The following is a 25,939-nucleotide window of genomic DNA, read 5'->3' as shown; positions in this document are numbered from 1 at the left end:
TGGTACACCTTGTGAGGTAATTGGGACAGACTTTCATCTTCTGGCTACACTCGCAGGCTCAACTGTTATGACACTGTCACAGAATACATTGTACTGGCTGGAAGGATGTCTGAAGGTATTACCTACTCAAAATTTTAGCCTGTTTACATAACAATCAATCCATAACTTATGCAGTCTTTGGACAAATTACAAGTCCCAGCAAGGAAGAATTTTGATGGAACAGACGTGGTAGCATGATGACTACGATGTCAGTTGGTTTGTGGGGCACTCAACCGTGTGGTCATCAGCACCAGTACAAATTCCCAATCTGTACACAGTCCAATCTAGAATTTCATGAATGATTATGGAATGATGAGGACAACATGAACACCTAGTCCCCGAGCAGAGAAAATCCCCAGCCCAGCCAGAAATCGAACCCAAGACCCCATGATCCAAAGGTAGCAACACTAGCCACTAGACCACAATCTGCAGACAATGTGGTGGCATGTAAACTATTCACGGGAACAGCAGCAGCCCAAAGTGTCAAAATCAAGTGTATCAGCTACTGGCTGTGGCATGTTTTTAGCAGGATTTTGCGTACTGTATTTCTGAGTAAAATGGAAGTAGGCAGCTGCTGTAGACATTCCAGCACACCAATAACCAGCAGAATGGTTGATAGGCATTTTAAGGAGTTAATTAGTATATAAGAGTACAATAGGGGTACATGGTAGTTAAGGGGGGCAATATAAGTGTGAAGAGAAGTTCCATGTGGGGAAATTACAATGTGAACTGGGGGATTGTCCTCAATATATAAATTATTACAGTTAAGGTAGTTTAGTGGGAGCCAGATATTAGAGATTTGGGACGAATCTTCTCGAAAGGGAGGAAGTATGTTGCATTACAAATAAGTATAGGTATAGATTTAGGGAATCCTTGAAAATTTTGGGCAGCATTCGGAAGGTAAAAGTTACAGGACCGATGGACACATTGGACAGTGGGCACTGGTAGTGTTGTTATTAAGTAAGTAGTTCTGCGGGGTAAGTTGACGACATCACTCGCAGGCGAGGAAGCACGGCCTGGCAGGACTATACACAAACGTGGAAATGGGTGTGGAGAAATCAGGCGCAACACACGACACTGACATGCAACAAAATACCTGTATGTTGCAGCTATAACAGGACCTAGCAACCTGTATGTGGGGGCGGAAGCAGGCCAGAAAAAGCTGACATCATAATTATTAAGGAACACCCCACTCATCCCCTCCACACGGACTACATCAGAGGTGTAACAAAAGGAGTATAATAAGGGAGCCCAGAGGCATAAGGCAAGCAGTTGCATCACCATTCTGTTCATATCTGGAACTGGAGGGAATAAAGATTGTTTGAGTTTGATGAATTGATGAATTTCAGTGGCCAATTGGCCCCCTAAATCAACCGCCAAGCTCTGCTGTACAGGCATGCCACAGTCCAAAACTTGGAGGGGCATAGGTGTGGGCAGCAGACGGACACCCATCCTCTGCTCTCTTGGTGACATGCTCCAACAGACTGCAAGCTGCCGCCCTGGGCAAGTGACTGGAGCTTTTGAGGCTCGCTCATGAGAAGCACTTGAGGAAATAGCCAGCCACACACTGGTGGGCAGCTGCATGGGGCTTCCAGCTCGACCAACACACACACTGCCGGCCATGCCGCCTGCGCCAGGACAGGAACCGTTACATCACAAGGACGAAGAGGCCAAGTGCCGTAGCAGCAGAGTCCAGTGAAGATGTTTGTGCTGATGCACGTACACACACTGCACAATTGCCATCTGGATCAGTAGAGACACTGTATATTCTTCAGCAGAATAAAAATCGATGCCAAACTTGTCTGCGATTCTCTGTATGCCCTGGCGTGATTCAGCCCTCTCTCCCAAATCATATCTCTCAGTCATCTAAGCACTTTATAACCCCCTGCGGCCAGTGGGTCCTAACAATATAGTCGGTATTGCAAACATTTTGTAAACTGGTGAATGCAAAGTAAAGGCTTCAGCACTGTAAGAAGCACAAAAACTGGCTGTGTGACCTATGAAAAAAATCCAATGTAGTCCAACAAGTGTACTTTATCTTCCTATGTTTACGTATTGAGAACACAAGGGGAATCTCTGCTACTTTCTTCTATCTTTAGTGTTTTTAGAGGGGTCTACTAAAGTAAAGAAGCAGAGATAATTAATAAGGTCTGTGGAACAACGGTAGGATAAGTTATGCATTCAACATAACATGCACAGTTCCCAGCGGAGTGTGCATGTTATAAGATGATAGTGCCTGGCGTTATGACAGTAAATTTCCAAGACTGATTTGGTGATCATGAGGCTGAAATACCATGATTTCCTTCAATTCTACAATTCCTGGATTTGAATATTATTGGACAGTTGTCACCTGTAGTGAAAAAACAATTAAGGGCATATTAACCAACTCAGAAATTGGAAGTTTCTTTCTGAAGCTCGATATAAAATGTAATGGATCACCACTGATGATGTTTTATCCGCTAGAGAATTCAAGCCACTTTGGAAGAAGGAAGGTTAAGGTTTAATGTATACCCCAACAATAAGATCAATAGAGAACAAGCACAAGCTTCAGCTTGTTAAGAATGGGAAGAGAATCATCTGAGTACTTTAAAAGGAAACCATCTTAGCATTTCCGTAAGAGATTTTGGAGACTTAAAAAGAGCATAGATGAAAATGATTTGAGCTGCAGGCTTCTAGAAGGTGTTTTATGATGCCTTAAACTATTGCTCTGCAATCCAAAGATGGCCCCATATCATATTAGGTGGATTTTCTTGTAATTTTGTCCAACCCTTGTACAAAAAATCCAGTTCATCTTGTCACATAATTCACAGGAGAAGTTGCTCCTATACCCATATCCCCTCCCCTCGCCAGTATATGTAGAAAATGGTGATAAGAAACTGAGAGATTTGGTCTTGATAAATATGTAAATAAATATATGCTGACAGTTAAAAAAATCTACTCACCAACCGGCGGCTGGGGAACACACACACACGAAAGGATTTAACTTTCACAGACTTTCGCAGCCAGTGGCTGCTTCTTCTGGCAGAAGAGTTGAAGGGAAAGGAAGAGGGGTGAAGGGAAAGGACTGGAGAGGTTTAGGAAAAGGAGTACAGTTAAAAAGAGTCACCCAGTCAGGGGATACTTACCGGACGGGATGAGAAGGATCTGCCTTTCCTTCTCATCCCGTCCGGTAAGTCTCAGCCCTGGCTCTGAAAGCTTGTAAAAGTTAAATCCTTTTGTGTGTGTGTGTGTGTGTGTGTGTGTGTGTGTGTGTGTGTGTGTGTGTGTTCCCTGGTGAGTGGATTTTTTTATCTATTCGTTTACATTATATTTTATCAATAATTGAATATTTTTGTTGTAATATATACTGATAGAAATGCTAAAGTGACAGGGATGTTAAAGAAGTCTCTGCAAGATGTTACTTCAACCAAATATATTTTATCACAAGTTGATTGCATTGTAATAATTCAGAAGTACTATATTAGGCGTTTCCATGTCAGTAGTACACATTCTTCTTACCTCTTCATTAATTTGATAGCAAAAGTAGATTAGAAACTGGAGAACTGCAACTCCCAATAATTATGTTTAATTACTCATTGCAGCACATGGGTGAGATAACTAATTTAAAGAAATTTGAAAATTTTGTCTTTATAATTAAACCAAAATACTTCTTCACAATAAACAAAATAGCAGTACTCTCCAATTAGTAATACTTACCCACGTGAAAACAGCGGACAACAAGCTTCCAAGCATGGCACAAACGTTGAATGTTAAGAAACACGTAACCTCAGTGAAGTACTTCTCACTGATGATAAAATCTGGATCACTCTGTTTGATATCTGTAGGAACAAAGATATGATTAGTCATGATATTATAAAAAGGTAATGTTCATTATCAAGTTAGGTTCAATACAGATCTTTAACAGTTCTATCTTTTTCAAATACAATATGATTAAAACAGAAATTTACAGACGCTGTAATTACATACTTCAATACTACAATTTGACACACTTCTCCCTGTCACTTACAAAACAAAAACAAGGATCAGAGAATGAGTACTGAAACTATGAAAATGATAAAATAGATCATTCCCCCCTCCCCTTTCCCCCTTCATGTCATGCACACAGACTAGTCAAAGTATTTTGAGTCATACCATGCTGTTTACATAAAGACTACCTGCACTTGCCTCACAAGTGCTGGAATAAACAAAAATAACTAATCAATAGACTATAGAAATAGTGATGGTGTGCAGATCAACAGTGTTTCTGTTGGTTCGAGATTTTAATTTGGCTATACTTAAGAACTGTGTAGTAAAGATTCACTTAGCCACATTTGGATAAAATCATGATGCATACAACTGCTGTCATTATAATGGAAGAATGTAGAATAATAGTTGATACACTAGCAAAGGTATGGAAATTTCTAAGTGTAAAGAGATTACTATTTTATATGATCAATTATACAAAAAGAAATCATCCATTCTAGTCTGTTTACACTCATGGTGATCTAGGACTACAAAATATAGCATCTGCCCTTTGCATTAGAGGGACTGCAAAACAAAATCTGCAATGCTTTTCAATGGTGCCAAAATTCTTCCCCTAAGGCTAAAATTGAGTTGCCGTGCATTTGGTTTTACTTCTATGTGAAGTGCCTTTCAGTTCTATCTGTAGTGCTGTCAAGCATGGGTCATAGGGCTATGAATGCCCACAAAAGGTCAAAATTACTAGTCTGTAGATTTTTGATCTTCAGATTGGGCAATATGTCAATTAACAACACATAAAAGTCTAATAGATATACACAGAGACAGCAATTTGAAAGTGAAGTTTATGTAGACTGCAAATAGTCATGCTTATATTTCTGCTGGAAAAATTAAGATGTCCTGTGATATTCAACAGAATCCCACAGTAGCAACAGATGATCAGGATCAGGATCTGAATGTTCAACACAGAATCATACCAATATTTTTACCAGGTACAAATTTTAGAAGGTCTTGATCCATACTTGTTACATATGTGCGGAGTGTCTCCCAATTCTGCCGGCCAATCTTTCATTACAGCTGAAGCCCAGCCAGTCCTGGGAGCACATCCTTGTACATTTTGCTAAGCAACTGATGTATTCTATGTGGTCAATAGTAGTAGACAGTGCTCTCCAATCTTACGTGTATCACCAGAATGAAGTCAACCTCCAAAAGTACATCTCAGGCCCAAACTAAAATTCTAAATATTGAGGACTTATCACATCAACTGACAAAAATATTGCCCTAAATTCACAGAAAAGTAACTCGACAAAGGCAATTCAAAAAATGTCGTCAAACGTGTGATGCAAAACTCCACTGACATAGCAAGAGGGAGGTAAATCAGACGGTGTGGGTATTTAAACTGACAACAACTGAAACAGTGGGTGTAGTCACAAAGGCGGCAGCAGTGAATCTATTCCTCAGAACACAGCAGGGCTACGGACCAGAAAAGTTCACATTTTGCAATAAATGCAAAATAAATGCGAATTCTGTGAAAATGTGAAAACACAAAATTATTTCATAGACACTGTTTCACAGCGAATTGTATCCAGATAAGCTATTAATAAGAAATAGTTTTATTTTATGTATATAATATCACAAATTTAAGCATTTACTGGCGCTGTACATCATCTAGCAAAGCCCAATTGGGAAAGATAATGTGTGAAAGAACCTAGTTGCAAAATAAAGCACACAAATGCAATGAGGTAGCAATGTGTTCAATGACCTGGGCCATGCCAACTGTGGTGGTTGAATGGCCTGTTTAACACACACGTCACTTAATGCAATGTAGTACTCAGCCATGGGACCTAACATTTTACAACAAAGAAACACGTTTGTTTGCTAGCGAAAGCTCAAAAGATAGTATAATGTGGACAGTTACAACGCGGCAAATTACATGGAGGATAATTTGAACTGTAGTTCCATCGAATACCACTAAAGGTTGGCCTGAACTACGTCGTTAACTATACTCTGCTAAATTCAACAAGCACCTGCACGTTATCTGTCCCCAAATGCTTTGTGTTTTGTGTTGTGTATTGTTCACTGTTTTCTTTTCTTCCTTTGAAATAAGTGAAGCGACTAATCCTGGTCCATAACGGACATCGATTACGACCCTTACAACACCAAAAGAGATTGGCGATCCCTGTGACAATGAGTCAGTTCCGCTGTAGACTGCTGCCCTGTTTCCCCGCACTGCTCCATCTCATGTGGCATTCAAAATTCTAGTCTGTTTACACTCATCGTGATCTGGGACTACAAAATATAGCATCTGCCCTTTGCATTATAGCGACAGCAAAACAAAGTCTGTAATACTTTTCAACGGTGCCAAAATTCTTCCCCTAAGGCTAAAATTGAGTTACCGTGCATTTGGTTTTATTTCTATGTGAAGTACCTTTCAGTTCTATCTGTAGTGCTGTCAAGCATGGGTCATAGGGCTATGAATGCCCACAAAAGGTCAAAATTACTAGTCTACAGATTTTTGATCTTCAGATTGGGCAATATGTCAATTAATGACACATAAAAGTCTAATAGATATATGCAAAGACAGCAATTTGAAAGCGAAGTTTACGCAGCTCCATTCATTCCATTTTGATGTAAGCAATGGAACATGAAAACTGTTTGCAGGTTGGGAGAACACCCTTAGGCTGGAACACCAGAGCCTTCGGGACGTTCAAAACAACTGTACTCCAAGGAAGTCATGACCCAAACCTCTGTAACATAGAGCGAAGCGGTATTTCAAGGTCCAGCCTAAGTCTAGCTACTACCTGTTTGAAAAACACTGCTTGATATCACATATCAACAGTTACAAAAATGTTCCTTGGCATTATTTAAATCCTTGTGGTAAATATGCAAAATTCACTCTGATAATTTAAATTCTGTATTATGTTATTGATAAATTTATTCTAATACATATTTTGGGGTGGCTCCACCTCAGAACCTTTATTATGAGCTGCACATGCAATTACATAGTAGTAAACGTGTGTTCATCTAAAGCATGAGATCCTCTATTGAAATCAATAATTAGACATGCAGTGGAATTGTTGATAGTGACTGGTGACTGTATTCTTTTTGTAAGAATTAATTTCTTCTTTTTATAATTTGAAAATAGTGAAAACCTCTAGCATTTCACACTCATACTGATTTGCACTACATTTATCGAAATTGCAATGTTTACTTCCTTTGAGTAGAGTAGAGGAGGAGACTAATTTCTGGCAGCAGTGTTACTGTTTCCTATCTTGTTTTGGCTGTGTTTCAACTTAGAATTACACAGATATTGCGTTTAACCAATTAATGGTGTGAGTGTTGCACACTTTCTGGCAATAATATCTCTTGTGATACCTAAGCAGAGATACTGCTACTAACAGAGACCAATGCCCTCAAAAGTTGCTATCCTCCATTAGTAGACACTAATGTGGTTAAAATGGAGAATGGGTAAGAAATGAGACAAAAAGCAATCTGAGATAAAATTGCACTCACTCTCCCCCAATCTCATCCATGATCACCAGCACAATTACAATAGCTCACATAATGGAAGATAGTATTAAAATTGTTCAGATGTTCTAAAACTGTTAAACAAAACTAAGTAAAACACGAGGAAAAGTAAAATAGAATCACAGAAATATGCTGGTTGGTCACTTAAAAGAAAAAGAGAGAGAGAGAGAGAGAGAGAGAGAGAGAGAGAGAGAGAGAGAGAGAGAGATAAGCCAGCCGCTCTCGTAACACATTAAAACATCACCCTAAAATTTTAGGGAACATCGGACACTTCACAAAATCTTGAAAGTCATGCCACATTCATTTGATTATCAATTAAAATTAAGTAAGCCAATTTACTTATTTAATTTATTCATTAAATACATTAAAGGTCATAAATGACCAGCTACTTCCAGTCCGTTTCTTCCTTTTTATATTCTGAGCTTCACTGGGTGGACTTCAAATGATCTGTTTCATTACTTAACTTGGCTTGGGTCAAAGACATGTTTCTGCACCTAACAGCTTAATGAAACTCACTGCATACCAAGACAGGCTACTTTTTGGTTATTTCAACCATCTGATGTCTTATCATAACTTTTATAGTTAATAAAAAATAGCACTTATCAATTCATAGCAAATAGTTATGTTTTGTAAAATAGATTATCTTGATAAGGAGAGTTTAATAACTTTGTAAAGCTTTGAATTGAGAACAAAAATAACATTGTACAATTAAAGAGAAGAATCCTAATTCTTCCCCTGTAGGGGAAAGGACAGTTATAAATCTATTGGGTACAGCATAACAAAAGAAAAGGGGGATGAAAAATTTACACCTGTTGTGTCATTGCCTAATTTTCTTATATGAGAATGTGCAACATTTATACCTCTGAAGCCTCATTAACCTGTTAAGTGGGTAGTTTGCATGCACGCCCTCTTCCACAGTGGGTAATATAGGCCAGCGCGCCCTTTCGCGGTGATGCTGTGCACTGTTCTCGCGTTTTCCTTCGCATTTTCATTGTTGAATTTAAATTGATATTGAGTGGAAATGAATAAAATATATTGCAGAAGTTAACGGAACTGTATTTTCACAATATTACATACCGTTTTCAGTGTGAAACATTTTAAAACAAGGTGCTGCACAAAAGGAAACTTCGCATTCTGCGCACCAGTATGAAGTCTCTTTGCGAAGGCCTTTTCTCATATACACCACACACCTCCTTGTTGATCTTTTCTTCGTTGCGGGTGGCAAAAGGTCTGGAAAATGCCTGGCTGTAAGGAGTGTTGCTTTTGGTGTTCGAGGTGAGCGTCCTACTGATGTCCCTTTATGTGATGAAGATATGGTCAACTGTTCACCAAGACTAACCAGGAAGCTCATTCTACTTTGTTTGCCACCATGCTTCTTGTACAGAATGTATGCATTGTAGCATGCAATGTCCAACAAGTGTCGGAAAAGCTTCTGATAGTATTTTTTCAGCCTGCTTCTGGCCATCTGGTAGCTTTGTACCTGAGAATCGCACCTATCCACGCCCCCCATATTCTTGTTGTAGTCAAACAACTTGTGGCTTTTGAATGATTCCCTTCTTCGAGTTTACATTTACAAATGTATTGTAATGGAAAGTGCTGACCATAACAACGTCTCTTTTGTCTTTCCATTTCATTACTATCTGCTTGCCTTTGTACCCTGTTATGTACTCCCCTTTCTTCAGTTTTTCCTTTTTTACGAGGTCAGGGAACTCCTTCCTGTCTTGCCGCATTGTGCTGACAACATCGGTGTTATTGCTGGTTAGTTTGTCCACCAAATCTGTGCTGGTGTACCAGTTGTCAAGATAAATACAGTGGCCTTTCCTGAGTAGATCGTGTGCAAGCTCCAAAACAATTCGAGAGGTTATTTTTTTTGTCTGGATAGTGGCTACCATAATTAGTGTCCTTTCCAGAGTACACAATAAAGTCCCATACATACCCGGAACTGCTTTCACGGAGTTTGTACAATTTGATGCCAAATCTGCTACGCTTTGATGGAATATATTGCATCCATCCAAGCCGTCCTTTCCAGAGCAACAACGATTCATCAATGGTGATGTTCCTTTCTGGCATGTACACTGATCTGAATTTACGCCACAAATGCTCCATAATGGGGTGAATTTTGAATAGTTTTCTGCTGAGAGTGGCTAGTGGATCATATGAGGTATTGTCAGCAAAGTGGAGGAATTTCAATAGAAGATAAAACTGCTTTTCACTCATCACTTTCCTGAAGAAAGGTGTGTCAACTGATTCCCTCTTTGAAAAGTACATTTTGTGGTCTGGTTTGTGAAGAATTCCTTGAACTACAAGCATTCCAACAAGTGTTTTTACCTCGCCGCATGTAGTATTCTGCCAACTGTGAACCCTGGAGCGTGCTGCTAAATTGGGATGAGAAGCTATGAACTGTTCTGCATATAAGTTCGTCTGTTCAGTTATCATTGTGCACAAAGCATCATCCACAAAACACATAAAACAACTCATCACATCGTTTTGTTTTAGAAGCACAACTGTACCACTATTACCACTGAACAAATATTGAATACGAACTGAACTAGCACGCACAAATTCACTAGGTACCGTCTGCTGCAGTAGTGTCTCGTTGTCAGATGTTTCTGAATCAAAGTCACTTTCACTAGCCTCAACATCTGTATCTTGAAAACTTTCAGAACTGTCACTGAAATTATCGTCACTTTTTAAAAGCAGCTTCTCAATCTCCGAACGTGATAAACGACTTCTTTTTGCCACTGCAAAAGGTCACTCACTAACGCTGCGGTAAACACAGACAAAAAAGACGTGCTTTTGCAGCTGCTTCACAGGACGCATTTTCTCGACGCACGCTCAGGTGTACAATGTTATAACTAGCCTAGAACACACTGTGTTGCGTGACAAGAGCTGCCATCTAGTGGACGAAGCTCAACTAATACCACAGTGTCAACGGCAGGCCGATAACTCGTCATTCCCACTAGCTACTAGCCACAGAATGCAGTGGACGGATATATCCGTCGAACCCACTGTGCAATAGCAGAGCATGGACGGATATATCCACCATGCCCACTTAAAAGGTTAATCCCATGTTACAACTCTGTTTCTACCTCATAATTTGCTCAGATATAGTTCTACTAGATACAAGGCATGTGATCTCAACAATCAAAGATCATATCAGAAAAGTTACTGACAACAATTTCTCAACAACTCCTATCCCTGTAAAAAGAAAACTACTACATACAATTTAATAATCTCTCACATGCACAAGAGAGTCTAATAAATAAGTCATATGATTTTCAACTAACCTGAATGAACAGCTGGAAAAACAGACAACGTCACAAAGAAAACGAAAAACACGTTGAAAAGCTGTGGGAAACACTGTTTGAAAATCTGAAAGTAGGGCACATGTGGTGATGCTCTGCCAACAGCCTGACACTCCTTGCTTTGTTGTTCTTTTTGAGCTAGAAGCTCATGGTAACGATAAAATCTCTGCAACAATAATAATAGTAACAACAACAACAACAATAAAATATCAAGTAGCTGCAAAGCATTATTAGATTTTTGCAATACACCATACAGAAGTGTATCTAATTTTTATTCATTATGATAAACCACTAAAGGATTTTTTAAAACTACTACAAAATGTTTGAATTAAATAAAACATGCACTAGTTACTGCTGCTGGACACTTATTACATTTGGAAACAATGTCTGTTTATGCATAGGAAAACGAACCAGTCCTGTGTACAAATGCAGTAAGGAGAATGTAAGTATTGTTCGAGAAATGAGCCTACAAGACAGATTTTGTTTTCAAGTTTAACATGTGCACACCTGTGACAAATAAATTTACTAATAGTTTTTGAGTGCAGAAATAAATAATTTACGCTAGCTTCCTTAAAATTACAGTTTATTAATTTCCTTATCATCTTGTGCTCCAAAGCTCAATCAAATAAAAGTTAATAAAAACCATCAGAGCTTTATTTCAGATATGTTTCCTACACCACATCTGGTTTGTTCTAAATGAACATCTTAAAATGACACTCAAACTCCACCAACAATCTTCATAACTAATTCTCACAAAGTGACAGAAATGTGTTAATGTCATTACTCAACACTGTCTAACCATCACACATACCACTGAAAGGAACTTTCAAGAACACGACAAGCACACTGAAACACTTTGCTGACCACCTTGCGTAAGTATAGCCATCAGTACATGCAGGGAACATAACACGCTGTGTCATACTGGTACAGTAGTGCAAGTCTTCAACTGGACACTACTCCAGCAACTTGTGTGTACCTTGTAATCATAACATGGAAAGGGGACCAACAGTTTGACATGGAATCCAAACTTAAGTGTTGTTCCTAGCAAATCTTCACAAATCACTGAGAGATGTAGATTAAGTTAAAGGTTGAATGAAATATACCAATATCCAAACAGGATTTGATTCTGTCACCTTTCAGTTTCCAAGCACTGTCAGACTACTTAAGACATATATTAGTGCTATGATGCCAACTTGCATAATTTTCTGTCCTACTGCTTTCTGCAGGGAAAAAAACCTACTGGGGCATAAAGTTACGTTGGATATTAACATTATTTCACCATTGCCATCAACATTGACATTGCTTGTAAATAATTAAGACAGGCCCATCTGACTACATCCATTTGTGAATCAAGGTCATTAAACAACGTCTTTTAATGTATCACAATTCCAAGCACAAAATTTATACTGGTTGGGTAACTCAAATTTGGTCACCCTCAAACTAACAAAATGTTCAAAACCCTGAACAAATACATCTGTCTATCGAGCTACATCCATGCTGGCTTTGAAACTAATTCCCAATTTCTCCATATTTCTTTTGATACCATCTGAAACATTGCAGAACAAAATAACTAAATCTGTAAGCAATGCCTTGATTAGTTTCAGTTATTTACCTTCTAAATTACACCTGGCTAGTTCTGATCACTCCTTATACTAAGATCGGAGAAAATAAAACCAAAATATATTTGCAAGACCTCACTTAAACAGATCCATTAAATTTCAGGAATGCAGCCGCATACACACTATTTCCTCTTTTGCATGTAGCCGTACTCCTGAAATTTAATAGATCAGTTATTACGCAGCAAAAATATCAAGATATTCCTTATTTAAATTGTTTTATCTCTGAATCTTAGAAGAATTCTAAAGATCTTCATCTGGTAAATGTAAAATAAGAGGATTTAGAGTAAAATTTTATTTTATAATTATACGAAAAATCTTTTCCTGTTTAACTTCAAAGTCATATTAACAGATAAAACTACTTTCATTCTAAAAAGAAATGATTGTCAACAACAACAACAACAAAAGAAAACCTCTAACATAACTTATATTAACATACTGACTGAAACTTACATTCAAAGGAAGGGCGAAGTAGGTATCAAAACATGCCAACAAAATGAAGAGGGCTGTAATAAAGTAATAAATGGCAGCTGTCCTCACATTTGGTGCCATTGCCAATGACATTATGTTGATGATTGATGAAATTGCACCACTGATGTTCTAAATAAAAAAAAAAAAACACATTAATTAAGCAATCTCTATTACATCTAATAGCTAAGCAAATTTTTCAAATATTCACGAAGGAGATTAACATAATTTTTCACTATGAGAATCAGTAAACAGCAAACAATGGGAGTGCAAAACAGCCACACTCCCCTTTGTCTCCATAATGGCAAGTGTTTTACCCAAAATTTACAATCAGTCTAGGAAACCATATGAAAATAGTCCACATGCACACGGCGTGTGTGTGTGCATGGGTGTGGATACAGACTTTTGATGAGTTTTTATCTTTGAATTATTCTGTGGCAACTACACAAGGGTTGATTTGGCACTTTCAACACTCTTGTACTGACACCACACTTTGGTGAATGTTTCAATGTCTTTGGACAAAGTCTACCTCCGTCATCCACATTTGTCTTTACCTTTCTTCCCTAGTAAGCAGATAGCTAAGTTTCTGTACATAACACTTTTTTCTTGTCTTTCGGAATTTAGCATAAGGTGTGTGTGTGTGTGTGTAGTAAGGGGGGAGGGGGAGGAGAGGGAGGGAGAGAAAATGGCATGCATGCACGTGATGTAAGACCTGTTCCACATATTTCTGTTTTGGCATGTGAGTATGAAATAGAGTTCTCCAGCTGATAGTTAAATGACTCTGTGTTCCACAGGTAATTTGCACTTTGTATCATGATACATAATGAGTCAGTTTCTATGTTAATGACAATGATTAATTTGCAAAGCTAGCAATTTATAAATGGGCACATGCAACAGTGAAAGCTACTTTAGTTTCATGTGGTAGTAAGCATAGCATTCTTTTGTACTTCGTTTTCTACCAGTGCCCAAAAAATAGCTTCTAAAATTATCATTAACAATAAAATAACAGAGCAAGTTGAACACTTCAGCTATCATGACTATAACATTTCTTTATGATACAGGGATACAAAATAAGGTGAATACATTCAGGAAAATTTACAGCACAATCAACAGATATCTAAAAAGTAAAGCTCTCAAACACATTTCACTGAACTTTTATAAGACTGTTGTTCTAGCAGTACTATTATATAGAAATGTATTATGGATGGTAAACAAGAACTGCATATGTATAGCAGTTAGATCCAGTTTCTGAGAAGAATCAAAGGATTTAAAGGAATGGATAGCATCTGAATAAATGTATTAAACACCTGCAGTGTAAAAGAAGTGTCATACAGAAGGAAGATTAGAGATTAACATCCCTTCGACAGCGAGGTCATTAGAGATGGAGCACTAGCTTGGATTAAGAAAAAATGAGGGTAGGAAAATGGCCATGCACTTTTCAAAGTAACTATACAGGCATTTTTTTCTTTAATCTTTTTAACAAAACCTTCCTTAGAGAACATATGCACAGTGGTCCAGAAAAATGAACACCCTCTTTGATAGTTAATATTTTTGGAACAAAATGTCATGTCGCTGCAATTTTGCGTGGAAGTGTAGTCCATTGTTTTCTCAAAAGATCTTGGTGCGTGTTTTCCAGCAGATGGCAGTGTAGCAATGAATGAAATAAGACTATCATTTGACCAATGCAAGGCCGTACTGAAGTGTTACTTCTAAGTACAAAAACACAGTAGAGGTAATTGGCAATGGTGGAATGTGTAAGGAACTTAGCCATCAACACATAAAACAATTTATCACATTTGGGATGAATTTGAAATGGACAGTACTGATCAGGATGTGCATAAGGAAAGGTCTGGCTAACCAAAAACATCAAGTCCAGCTTCAAGTCCTGTAGTGTTGCAACATTTTACTAGGTCACCTCACAAATCTGTGATGCAGGGTGCACTTGACAGCAGGGTAAGCCGATCAAGCATACGACAAATTCTGAAGGCTGCAAAGTGTAGCTGCATACTATGAACAAGGATGACCTGGATCAAAGGATGGAGTACTGCAAGGATGAACAGTTTGTGGGGATGGTGACCTTGTCTGTTATCTACCGGGTGTTAATATCTGGTGTGGTTTCATTGGCCCATTCTTCTTTGACGATACCATAATTGGTGACATGTATCTTCATATGCTGCAATCATTGATTTTACCTGAGAGCCAACAGGTGTTTCGAAATTGAAGAATTTACCTACAACAAGATGGCGCTCCGCCTCACTACCAAAGAGATGTCAGAGCCTACTTGGAGGAAAATCATCTGGACCATGGATAGGTTGAAGAGGAGCTGTTCAGTACCCACCATGGTTTCCACGCCTTACACCTCGACTTCTACCCATGGGCAACCTTGAAAAATGAAGTTAATCAACAAAAAGCAGCTACACTGAATGAGCTACGAGAAACCAGTCCTATGCAGATATCACACTGGCAACATTGCCAGCCTTAGTTCGGTAAACAGTTCAAAGGCATCAACGTCGTTTGGCTGCTAGTGGGGTCACTTTGAACACACAAAATAACCTTCTCCCATTAATATTGACTATCAAAGAGTGTCTATATTTTTCTAGACCCCTCTGTATGTTGTGGACAATGAAGTGGGTGTCATCAATATCTTCATTTTAAATGAATGGTGTCAGTTCTCTGAGACTGCAGATGTGTGTGCAAGTTGCGTTTGCATGTGTGTGTGTGTGTGTGTGTGTGAGTGCGCGCGCGCACGTGTATGTATGTGTGTCTACTGCTGACAAAAGCCTTAATGGCCAAAAGCTATAATTGTGTGAATCTTTTTGTTGTGCCTATCACGACTCAGCATCTCCGCTATATGGTGAGTAGCATCTTTCCTTCTCTTGTACTGTTATATTTTCATTTTATTTTTTTATACTTTGAAAGATGAACACTGTGCAATATTCTTCCGGAAGACAACGTAAACACTGCTGTGGCAAACTTATTAAATGCTACCGTATACTCTAATGAACCAAAGAAACTGGTAAACCTGCCAAATATAAAGTAGGGGGCCCACGAGCACACAGAAGTGCCACAACATGTAGTGGCATGGACTCAACTAATGTCTGAAGCAGTGCTGGAGGGAACTGACACCATGAATCCTGCGGGGCTGTCCATAAATTCGCAAGAGCAACAGGGAGTGAAAATCTCTTCTGAACAGCATGCTGCAAGGCATCCCAGGTACGCTCAATAATGTTCATATCTGGGGAGTTTGGTGGCCAGTAGAATCATTCAAACTCAGAAGTGTGTTCCTGGAGCCAATCTGTAGCAATTCTGGACGTGTGGGGTGTTGCATTGTCCCGCTGGAATTGTCCAAGTCTGTCGGAATGCACAATGGACATGAATGGATGCAGGTGATCGTACATGTCACATATCAGAGATGTATCTAGACATATCAGGGATCCCATGTCACTAACTGCACATGCCACACACCATTACAGAGCCTCCACCACTTTGAACAATCCCGTGCTGACAGAAAGGGTCCATGGATTCATGAGGTTGTCTCCATGCCCGTAAATGTCTATACAATTTGTTGATACAATTTGAAATGAGACTCGTCCAGCCAGGCAACAAACGTTCCAGTTACCAACAGTCCAATGTTGGTGTTGACGGGCCCAGGCGAGGTGTAAATCTTTATGTCGTGCAGTCATCAAGGGTACAAGAGTGGGCCTTCGGCTCCAAAAGCCCATATCGATTATGTTTCATTGAACGGTTCGCACGCTGACACTTGTTGATGGCCAAGCACTGAAATCTGCAGCAATTTGCGGAAGGGTTGCACTTCTGCCATGTTGAACAACTGTCTTCAGTTGTCGTCAGTCCCGTTCTTGCAAGATCTTTTTCTGGCTGCAGTGGTGTCAGAGATTTGATGTTTTACCAAATTCCTGATATTCATGGTACACTTGTGAAATGGTCGTACAGGAAAATCCCCACTTCATTGCTACCTCGGAGATGCTGTGTCCCATCGCTCGTGCGTTGACTGTAACACCATGTTCAAACTCACTCAAATCTTGATAACCTGCCATTTTAGCAACAGTAACTGATCTCTCAACTGTGGCAGACACATGTCTTATACAGGCACTGCCAACCACAACGCCATATTCTGCCTGTTTACATATATCTGTAGTTGAATACACATACCTATACCAGATTCTTTGGCGCTTCAGTGTATATTAAGCTAGGTAAATTAGATTTGATGATGGCTCAACAGCACTTCACCTTACACACAAATCCACACAAATGTTTGCCAAATCTCTGTAGTATCACTGAATGCAGTCTGCCACTGCTGGATCTGTGTTACTGCTGACATTTGTTTCATGGGCACAAGGCCATGGCCCAAGACACATGATTATCTAACAAAACAAGTATCTGTGTAGTATCTTTTAAAAGCAGGGCTTCACAGTTTACTGTGTCATATTCATTATGGCACAACTCGGTACTGTAACAGTGAGCCAATGCTTGATAAATAGATCATAAGTTGGGTTACCGTGTATCCAATGAGCATCTTTAGCAAACACATTATCTAATTCCCATGTACCCTGGAATTTAGAGGACTGGTAATTCCTTTCCCTGAATAGAATACTCAATGAGCTTTTTATTTGCTTGTCTGTTGGATACATAAATTAAATAGTTTGAAGATGCTAAAAATTAATTGTGGGATATGCTTAACATTTTGCTGGGGATCAAAAAACATAGGTATCAACGGATTTGATTTAGTTGACATAATGGATATGGAGGACAGTCCGGTTATAGTGTGGTACAACATGCCATCCACATGTCAGCCATTACCTCACTGTTGAGTGAAAAGGTCTTTTGTCAATGGAAAAAAGAATGGTTGGCAGTGATAATAAACAATCTGCATTTGCTGAATCTAACTGTTGAAACATCACAGTCACAATGAAGTATTTATGATACAACTTCATATACAGTACAGCCAACTGACTGATAAAGAGAGTGCAAGTAAAATTTAGCTCATTATCTACACTCTACTCAACAGTGAGGAAGAAGATCTTATGTTTTGGAGTTTAGTTAATGTACATTTAGTGTGATTACCAGTCAGTCACATACACCTACTATAGCTCTTAGTTTTTTATCATAATCTTATATATTGGATTCTGTGTATAGTAACTTTCTTTTAGGCCTAAAGTTGGAATGTGTTTTGTTGTTTATCCTGATTATTTTCATGCCTTTCTCTCTTTTGGTTTGCTTGTGATTATTTTCTCTTAAGTGTTCTGCAAATGTAACAAGATTTCTCCTATATTGTCAGATTCTCATGTTCTTTGTTAAATGGATGTCAAGTGATTGCCTCCCCTCCCCCCCTTTTCCACATACCACTCCTCATACACATGACCACTGTCTCCAACTGCAGTCAGGTCTTAGTACCCCAGTCACATTGTGTTTTTATAATAAAAATTGTGGGTTAGTTTTTATTTCTTCCACTACATATGCTTTTTGGGATACTGAATTCTTATCTGAGGTTCGTCAACAAAATTTCATGATACAACATTGAAAAAATATAAAAAAGATAAAAAATCACTTCTTGGTGGATATTTGGCTTATAACTTTGAAACTATCAACTTTTCTTAAATAACCTCTCATTTTGAAATGAAAGTACATAAAATTTCCTGCAAATTTCACTGTTAAGGTTTTTTCTCCCTTGGACCATTAGGGCTCAAGTGCTAGTTGAAAATTGGCATAATTCAGCCGTCTCCATAAAAACCTACTTTTTCCACTCAAAAACTCGAATTTATGTTGGAAGGCTGTCTGTGAATTCCTCCAGTTCTATGCAGTACCTTATTTAGATTGTATACATAAAGGCATAGGTCATGTTTTGAAAAATTACACAACATTCAAATTATTTAATCAAGTCTGAAATTGTACAAATTCAGTTACAATAAAGTTGAAATACCAATGCAAAATATTGAAAAAAATATTGCATATTAATATATAATATTACATATGCTTATATATTACGTAGTTATAAGAACAAAAATTGCATGTGCCTTTGTCACTCAGAGAATTCTGATTGAGGTTCTTCGAAGATGGCGGATCCTGGCACAGATTCTGTTTGTTCGATCATCAGTGTCAGGGCTGCTTCATCTGGAAAATGAAAGAGGTGGTGAGAAAACAACAACTTGTGATAACATCTCAAGAAAAGGAATTATTACAAAACAGACTGTGAGATCACACACACCTTCCGCATCATATAAGCGTCTTTCTTCTATCTGTTCTTGGTCTCTTCCTTCAGTCTCTTCTTCATCTATGTTAATGCTGTCTTCTGGGGGCTCAACATTTTCACACAGCCCTTCACACGATGTGCAGACTGGGGGACAATGAACGCCAGCCTACCTGCAGCCACAATTGTACTGGCAGCCTTTTTACATTTACGAGAAATGGTCAGAGTATCAAGCCTGGAGCAGGGTGCAATGTGGTCGGCACTGGCCCAAGACTACTCCTTGTTGTTTTCCACCCCCGCTCGTTCAGATTTTTTAGCTGATCATTGAGTGTGGTTTGACCAGATACCCACTGCTGCACCTGAAAGTAAACTCTCAGTGAATGTTGTCATGGAGCAGCTACGGTGGGGAGTAGTGAGGAAATATTGCCTGTATGTCAAATCGTTTGGGCCAGTTGCGTGTCCTTTCCTGTACAGTGCACGAGAAACATGTTTCTTGCTTTGGCAATCTTGTCCACTGTGCTGCTTGGGGCAACAAGGTGAGAGGGGCACCAAGGGGGCCCAAGTGCAAGACTACATGGGTGAAAGTGTATGACGGAAAAAGTTGGTAAGTCACTTGTGTGGAAAAATGTTCTCAAACTGGCCCTGATGAAGGGAGAGAATAAATAAAATGGAAAGATGTAAAATACGGAATTAAATTTGCAGCAGAATTAAAATGAGGCAATATAAACTTGGATTTTTTTAATGTACTGGAGTTGGCATAGCAGATAAAACCAGTCTACATTGTATTCAACTTAAAATTAGGACGAATTCACTAAATTACAGCCTTTAACAAAAAATTAAGAGTTTTGGATTGGAAAAGTGGATTTTTGTGGAGACAGCTGACGTACGGCACATTTCAATTAGCAATTGAATCTCAATTGTTTGTTGGAGATAAAACCTAAATAGTGACATTTCTAGGAAGTTTTATATACTTTCATTTTTAATACAGAGGTTATTTATGAAAAGTTGATAGTTTCCAAGTTGTAAGCAAAAAACCACCACTTTACAGTAGCTAGCAGGTAGTCAGGTAGTTGTTTTCACTCATTTTGATATGTTTCTCATTTTTGTTATACCATTATTATTGCAATCACCTTCGAATTCATCTCATGGGGGTATTCCCTGAGTATACTTGTCTAGTGAGGCTGTGTAGCTTAATAGGTTCAATGGCAACATAAAAATGGGGACACATTCTCAAATGTCCCTTCTCTCTTATTATGAGTACAAGCAGAATCTAAATGACAGGCTGTACCCTGTTGCTGTTACACTCCTTCTAAAAACATTAAAGATTCATTAGGACCATTGAACATTCATGGTCTCATGTCTGTATGTCACTGTGTCCTGGTGGTACACTCAAATCAAATGGAGTGGTGGTATTGAACTAGTGAGATCCACACCAGTCATATGAGAAGCAAAGGAAAGGAATGGTTGAGTCTAACAGGTGCGGTAAGAAAGAAAACAGTGATTTGTAGTCTCATATGCAGTAAACTGCTAAGTCAAAAATCCCTATTCTCGGAAACAATATTTGACCTAATTCATGGTCAAAGCTTGCAGCAACCTCAGAACTGGTACCACTGACCTGTCTCCAGTTCAATAAATCCAAATGAAGCTTAGTGTGACCAAGCTTAATGAGGTGCTAACAATTCAGCATTATCCAAAGAGCAGATGAAAATTATATATACCCACAAAATAGAGAACTTGTTTGTGGAAAGAAAAACAACAAAAATAAACAAATTTATACATGCATCAAAATGTTGTTGTCTATCAATTTTCATCAGTAACGGAGAGTCCTGGACAGAACAATGACATTATTATGAAAAGGATAGGTTGCTACTCACCGTATAGAGGAGATGTTAAGTTGCAGACGGGCACAATGAAAACACTGCTACACACTGCCCCCCCCCCCCCCCCCCCGCACCCTTCTGGGAAAGAACACACACACACACACACACACACACACACACACCACGATAGCAGCCTGCAACTGTGCCTGATGGGAGAAGCCATCTGGTGCATGTAGTTGGTGCAAAAGTGGAGGCTGGAGCAGGGAAGGGGAGGGATAACATGGCAGATGTGGGGAACTGTGTTATGCCTCTTGTGGGAGCATGCAGGAATATCGTGGGGGCAGGATAGGGCTCTTAGGTGCAGGCAGGAGGCTTGAGGTAAGGGGGAGGGGGGACAAAAGAGAGTGGGGAAGGAGAGAAGGAATAGAAGGCTGTGTAGTGTTTGAGTGCAAGTGTGGACAGGGACAGGCAAGTGAAGAACAGGGACTAGTCAAGGAAGTGGCAAAGGGGGGTTATGGCAACATAGGATATATTGCAGGGGTATTTCCACTTGCACAATTCAGAAAAGCTGGTGTCAGTAGAAAGGATCCAGATGAAGCATGCCATGGAGCAGTCACTGAAGTAAAGAACACTGTGTTGGGCAGCACATTTGGCAACTGGGTGGTCTACCTGCCTCTAGCCCACAGTCTGTTGGTGGCCATTTGTGCAGACAGATAGCTTGTTAGTTGGTATGACAGAGCCTTCCATCCCACCAATGCATCCACTAGTCTGTTTTTCACTTCTCTGCTTACTCTCCTTTTCAACTCTACTCCCCCTCCCCAACATCTCTGCCCAAACCTGCAGATTGCACCTAGCAATCCATGCCTGCCCCCACCAAGCATTGCATACTCTCACGAGTTGCACTACATCTTCCCTAATATCTACCCTGCTATCCCTCCATGTGTGAAATGTGCTTAAGTGAATGTGTATGTGTTTTCTACTTCAGAAGAGAGCCTTTTGGCTGAAAGCTTAATGTGTAGCTGTCTTTTTGTGGTGTCTGTCTGGGACTCAACAGCTCTTCTTTATGATGAGTAGCAACTACCCTCTTCATAATATTGCCAGAGCTCATTAATATACGGCTTGTAATGATAGAGAAAGAAACTCAACTGAAATAATATTTGGCATCACCAAAATGCATAGCATAAAATGCAGCAACTATATTAATTCTGAATACAATTTGATTAAAAACACCACTTTCATCTTTAAAAACTAATTTTTTTCCTGCTGGAGCATTTCATGTTACGTATAAAGACAGACAAGCTCTTATTCCCTGGACATTTTCTATCAAGAAATTTTCTACCTCTGAAATTTTAAATAGCATGCAACAACATGACCATGAAAATACTTACAGCTCCCAAAATAACTGCCCCTGTATATTTAAAAGGTAATTTAGCTGCCATTCCATAAACAGTGTTCTGGTAGATGCCACCAGCCACTGAAACATTAATAAAAATGTGTGAAAATTGAATCATAAGCCTATGGTATTATATAGGAAGTGCAAGTAATTAAATAAATTGACTGAAAACTTACTATTCAGCAACACAATGGTGACCATTGTCACAAAGAAAAATGGTCCTGGCCATGATGATGTATCTGACATGGCAAAAATGACTGTGACAATAAAAACAAGAACTTCGACAAAAATACTCCACACAATACGTGTTGTCAAGTTGCCTCTGGAAATAGTGTGAATTATAAAATAGTAATTGATTAAAAAACAAAAAGGAGCATACTATTAAATTAAAAAATTACATTATTGCATAAAATAAAAATTAACATTAATTAGTATAAATTGAGCCCAGATACAACAATTTTGTACAGTATTTACTCACCTTATTGTGATAAAGATGTTTAACCAATTGAATAGCAAATTAGGAACCTGTGCAGCAAAACCAACATATGCCAAAAAATTAGAAGCATACACAGATTCAGTTCCAAGGTATGCCTTTCCTAATTTGTAGTCCACAAAATACTGAAATGATAAAGGATATTAATTACACCTAAAGATCACTGGCAATATATAATACTATGCTTTCCATAAAAAGATGAAATGTACCAAATTCCACTATGATCATTGTTATCTCGAAACAGCAATACTAGATGAGCGTCTACATTTACACTCTGAACTGTGTGATTAGATGTGTAGAGGAAGAATAACTGTTGATGTGCATATGCATAAGCCTAAAATTTTCAGTTTTTACTGCATGGTTATAGTTGTAGTCTCCACTTTCAAGAATGGGGTATGTAGCTCTCCACATAAGTTTATCCTGTGCAAGTCTCTCCATCTACATATTGCTACAGCAAACTACATCCATCTCAACCTGCCTATTGTACTGACGATTTGGCACCACTCCATTTCCAAACTAATTTATTTCATGGTACCTTGTGATCTGTTCTACAGACCTTTCCCTTCTGTTAGTTAAGTTGTGCCATAAACTTCTTTTCACTTCTATCTGATGCAGTACCTCTTTATTAGTTATTCAATCTATCCACATATAACTTTCAGCATTCTTCTTTAATGCCACATTTCACGAGCTTTCTCTTCTCATCTGTTCTGTTTATTGTCCTCTGTTTCACTTCTTTATGGAGCTCTATTCCAAACAAATACTTTCAGAAAAGACTTTCAATCAATCAAATTTATATTCAATACTCACAATTTTCCCTTTTCCAGTTAAGCTTTGCTTGCAATTGTCAGTCTATATTCTCTTTACTTTTGCCATCGCCAATTATTCTGCTGTACAAATAGCAATCTTTGTCTATTAATTTTGGAGTCTCATTTGTTAACGTAATTCTCTCATCATCATCTTATTTAATTTGACTGTACTCCACTAACTGCATTTTATTAAAGTTTGGTTTTGGGTTGATAATCCTGTCCTCGACTGATCAGAAATTCTATTCTTCCTGTCACCACACTTCACTTCACTAATAACCACTGAGTACTATTTTTACCTATCCATTTCTCTTTTAAAGTTCTTTAACCTACCAACTGGATTACGGGATCTAACATCTCATGCCACATCCTATAGAAAATAGGTTTATTTTTCTTCCGATGACATCACACTGCATAGCACCCAACTAACTCCCCCCCCCCCCCATCCCCGCCCCTCCTCCTATATATTCAAACAAAGCACTATTTTACCTCCAGAATACTTCACACAAGAAGATTAACAATGGAAAATAATCAAGAACAGAATGTAACAATATTATGAAGAGGATAGTTGCTACTCCCCAAATAGAAGAGATGAGGAGTTGCGGATAGGCACAACAAAAGACTGTCAGAAAGTGAGCTTTAAGCCAGCAAGGCCTTCGTCAGAAAAAAATGACAAAACACACACACACACACACACACACACACACACACACGCAACTAACACACACATGACCACAGTCTCTGGCTGCTGAGGCCAGACTGCGAGCAGCAGATCATTATGGGAGAAGAAACTCAGTGGTGAGGTTAAGGAAGAAGCTGGAGTGGGAAACAGGAGGGATAGCAGTGTGGGGATGGGGGACAGTAAAGTGCTGCTAGTGGGAGCATACAAGGACAAGGTGGAGAGAGGGTAGGGCAGCTAGGTGCAATCAGGAGGCTAGATGGAGGGAAGGAGGTGGGGGGGGGGGGGCGGTGGGCAGGGAAGGAGGAAAGTAAAAACACTGTGGGTGCGTGGTAGAATAAAGGGCCGTGTAGTGCTGGAATGGGAAAGGGGAAGGGGAAGGGCTAGATGGTAAGGTTGAGGCCAGGAAGGTTACAGGCACGTAACATATATTGCATGGAGAGTTCCACTTGCGAAATTCAGACAATCTGGTGTTGTTGGTAGGAAAGATCAAGATGGCACTGGCTGTGAAGCAGTCACTGAAAGGAAGGTCACATTGAATGGCAAGCTCATTTCACGGCACAACGAGAGGTAGTCATAAGTCTGATGGAAAATGTGGTTCAGCTGCCCCAGTCATGGCGGGTACCAAGTTTCGAGGGGAATGCTCCTCTGTGGCTGGACGGTAGGACTGCAGGAGATGGTGGGTAACTGGAGAGAGAATGCACGGTAGATCTGTTTTCGTACAAGGTTGGAACAGTAATTACAGTCTGTGAAGGCCTCAATAAGACCTTGGTATATTTTGAAAGGGACTGCTTGTTACTACAGATGTGACAACTACAGGTGGCTAGGTGCAGTCAAGAGGCTAGATGGAGGGAAGGAGGTGGGGGGGGGGGGTTGGGCAGGGAAGGAGGAAAGTAAAAATACTGTGGGTGCATGGTAGAATAAAGAGCCATGTAGTGCTGGAATGAGACTTTTTGCTATGGAGAGGGTGGCAGCTGTTGAAGTGGAGGTATTGCTGGTGGTTGGTAGGTTTGATATGTACAGAGGTACTGAAGTAGCTATCTATAAGGTGGTTGTCAACACCGAGGAAGGTGCTCTGTTGGGTTGAGTAGGACCAGGTGAAGCAAATGGGGGAGAAGGTGTTGAGGTTTTGGAGGAATGTGGATAGGATGTCCTCACCTTCAATCCAGATAGCAAAGATGTCATCAATGAATATTAACCAGGTGAGGGGTTTGGGATTCTGGGTGTTTAGTAAGGATTCCTCTAGATGGTCCATAAGTAGGTTGCCATAGGATGGTGTCATGTGGGTGCACATAGCCATGCCCCAGATCTGTTTGTAGGTAATGCCTTCAAAGGAGAAGTACTTGTGGGTGAGGATATAGTTGGTCATGGTAACTCAAGAAGATATCATCATTAAAACATAGCCCCTGTTCAGAAAGAGGCAGTCAAATGAAAATGAGACAGATGAAAAAAGTACATTGTTTATTATTTCAAAAGTAATCACCATAATTGTTAATACACTTCTCCCACTGAGAGACAAGATAGTTAATGCCTTCATGGAAAAATGTTTGCCATTGGCTGTGGAACAATGACTGTACCTAGGCGTCTCATTCATCCACAGATACTCCTACAATAGGCTTGTACCAACAATCCA

General features: G+C 39.3%; 1 protein-coding gene across 4 annotated transcripts in view; it reads right to left on the bottom strand.

Moving 5' to 3' along the window:
* Positions 1-25,939, bottom strand: part of LOC126175734 (equilibrative nucleoside transporter 1) — a 187,488-nt gene that overhangs the window by 29,821 nt on the left and 131,728 nt on the right. For all 4 annotated transcript variants that reach the window (XM_049922684.1, XM_049922685.1, XM_049922682.1 and 1 more), the window contains exons 4-9: positions 22,810-22,949; positions 22,508-22,653; positions 22,327-22,412; positions 12,899-13,045; positions 10,812-10,995; positions 3,736-3,857 (exon numbers count right to left, since the gene is read on the bottom strand). In XM_049922684.1, coding sequence (XP_049778641.1) covers positions 3,736-3,857; positions 10,812-10,995; positions 12,899-13,045; positions 22,327-22,412; positions 22,508-22,653; positions 22,810-22,949 — 825 coding nt within the window. The remainder of the gene's footprint in view (positions 1-3,735; positions 3,858-10,811; positions 10,996-12,898; positions 13,046-22,326; positions 22,413-22,507; positions 22,654-22,809; positions 22,950-25,939) is intronic.

This window comes from Schistocerca cancellata, chromosome 3, assembly GCF_023864275.1.
Source record: "Schistocerca cancellata isolate TAMUIC-IGC-003103 chromosome 3, iqSchCanc2.1, whole genome shotgun sequence".
Lineage (NCBI taxonomy): Eukaryota > Metazoa > Arthropoda > Insecta > Orthoptera > Acrididae > Schistocerca > Schistocerca cancellata.
Note: the sequence above shows the minus strand (reverse complement) of the source record. Positions and strands in the feature narration are given on the sequence as shown.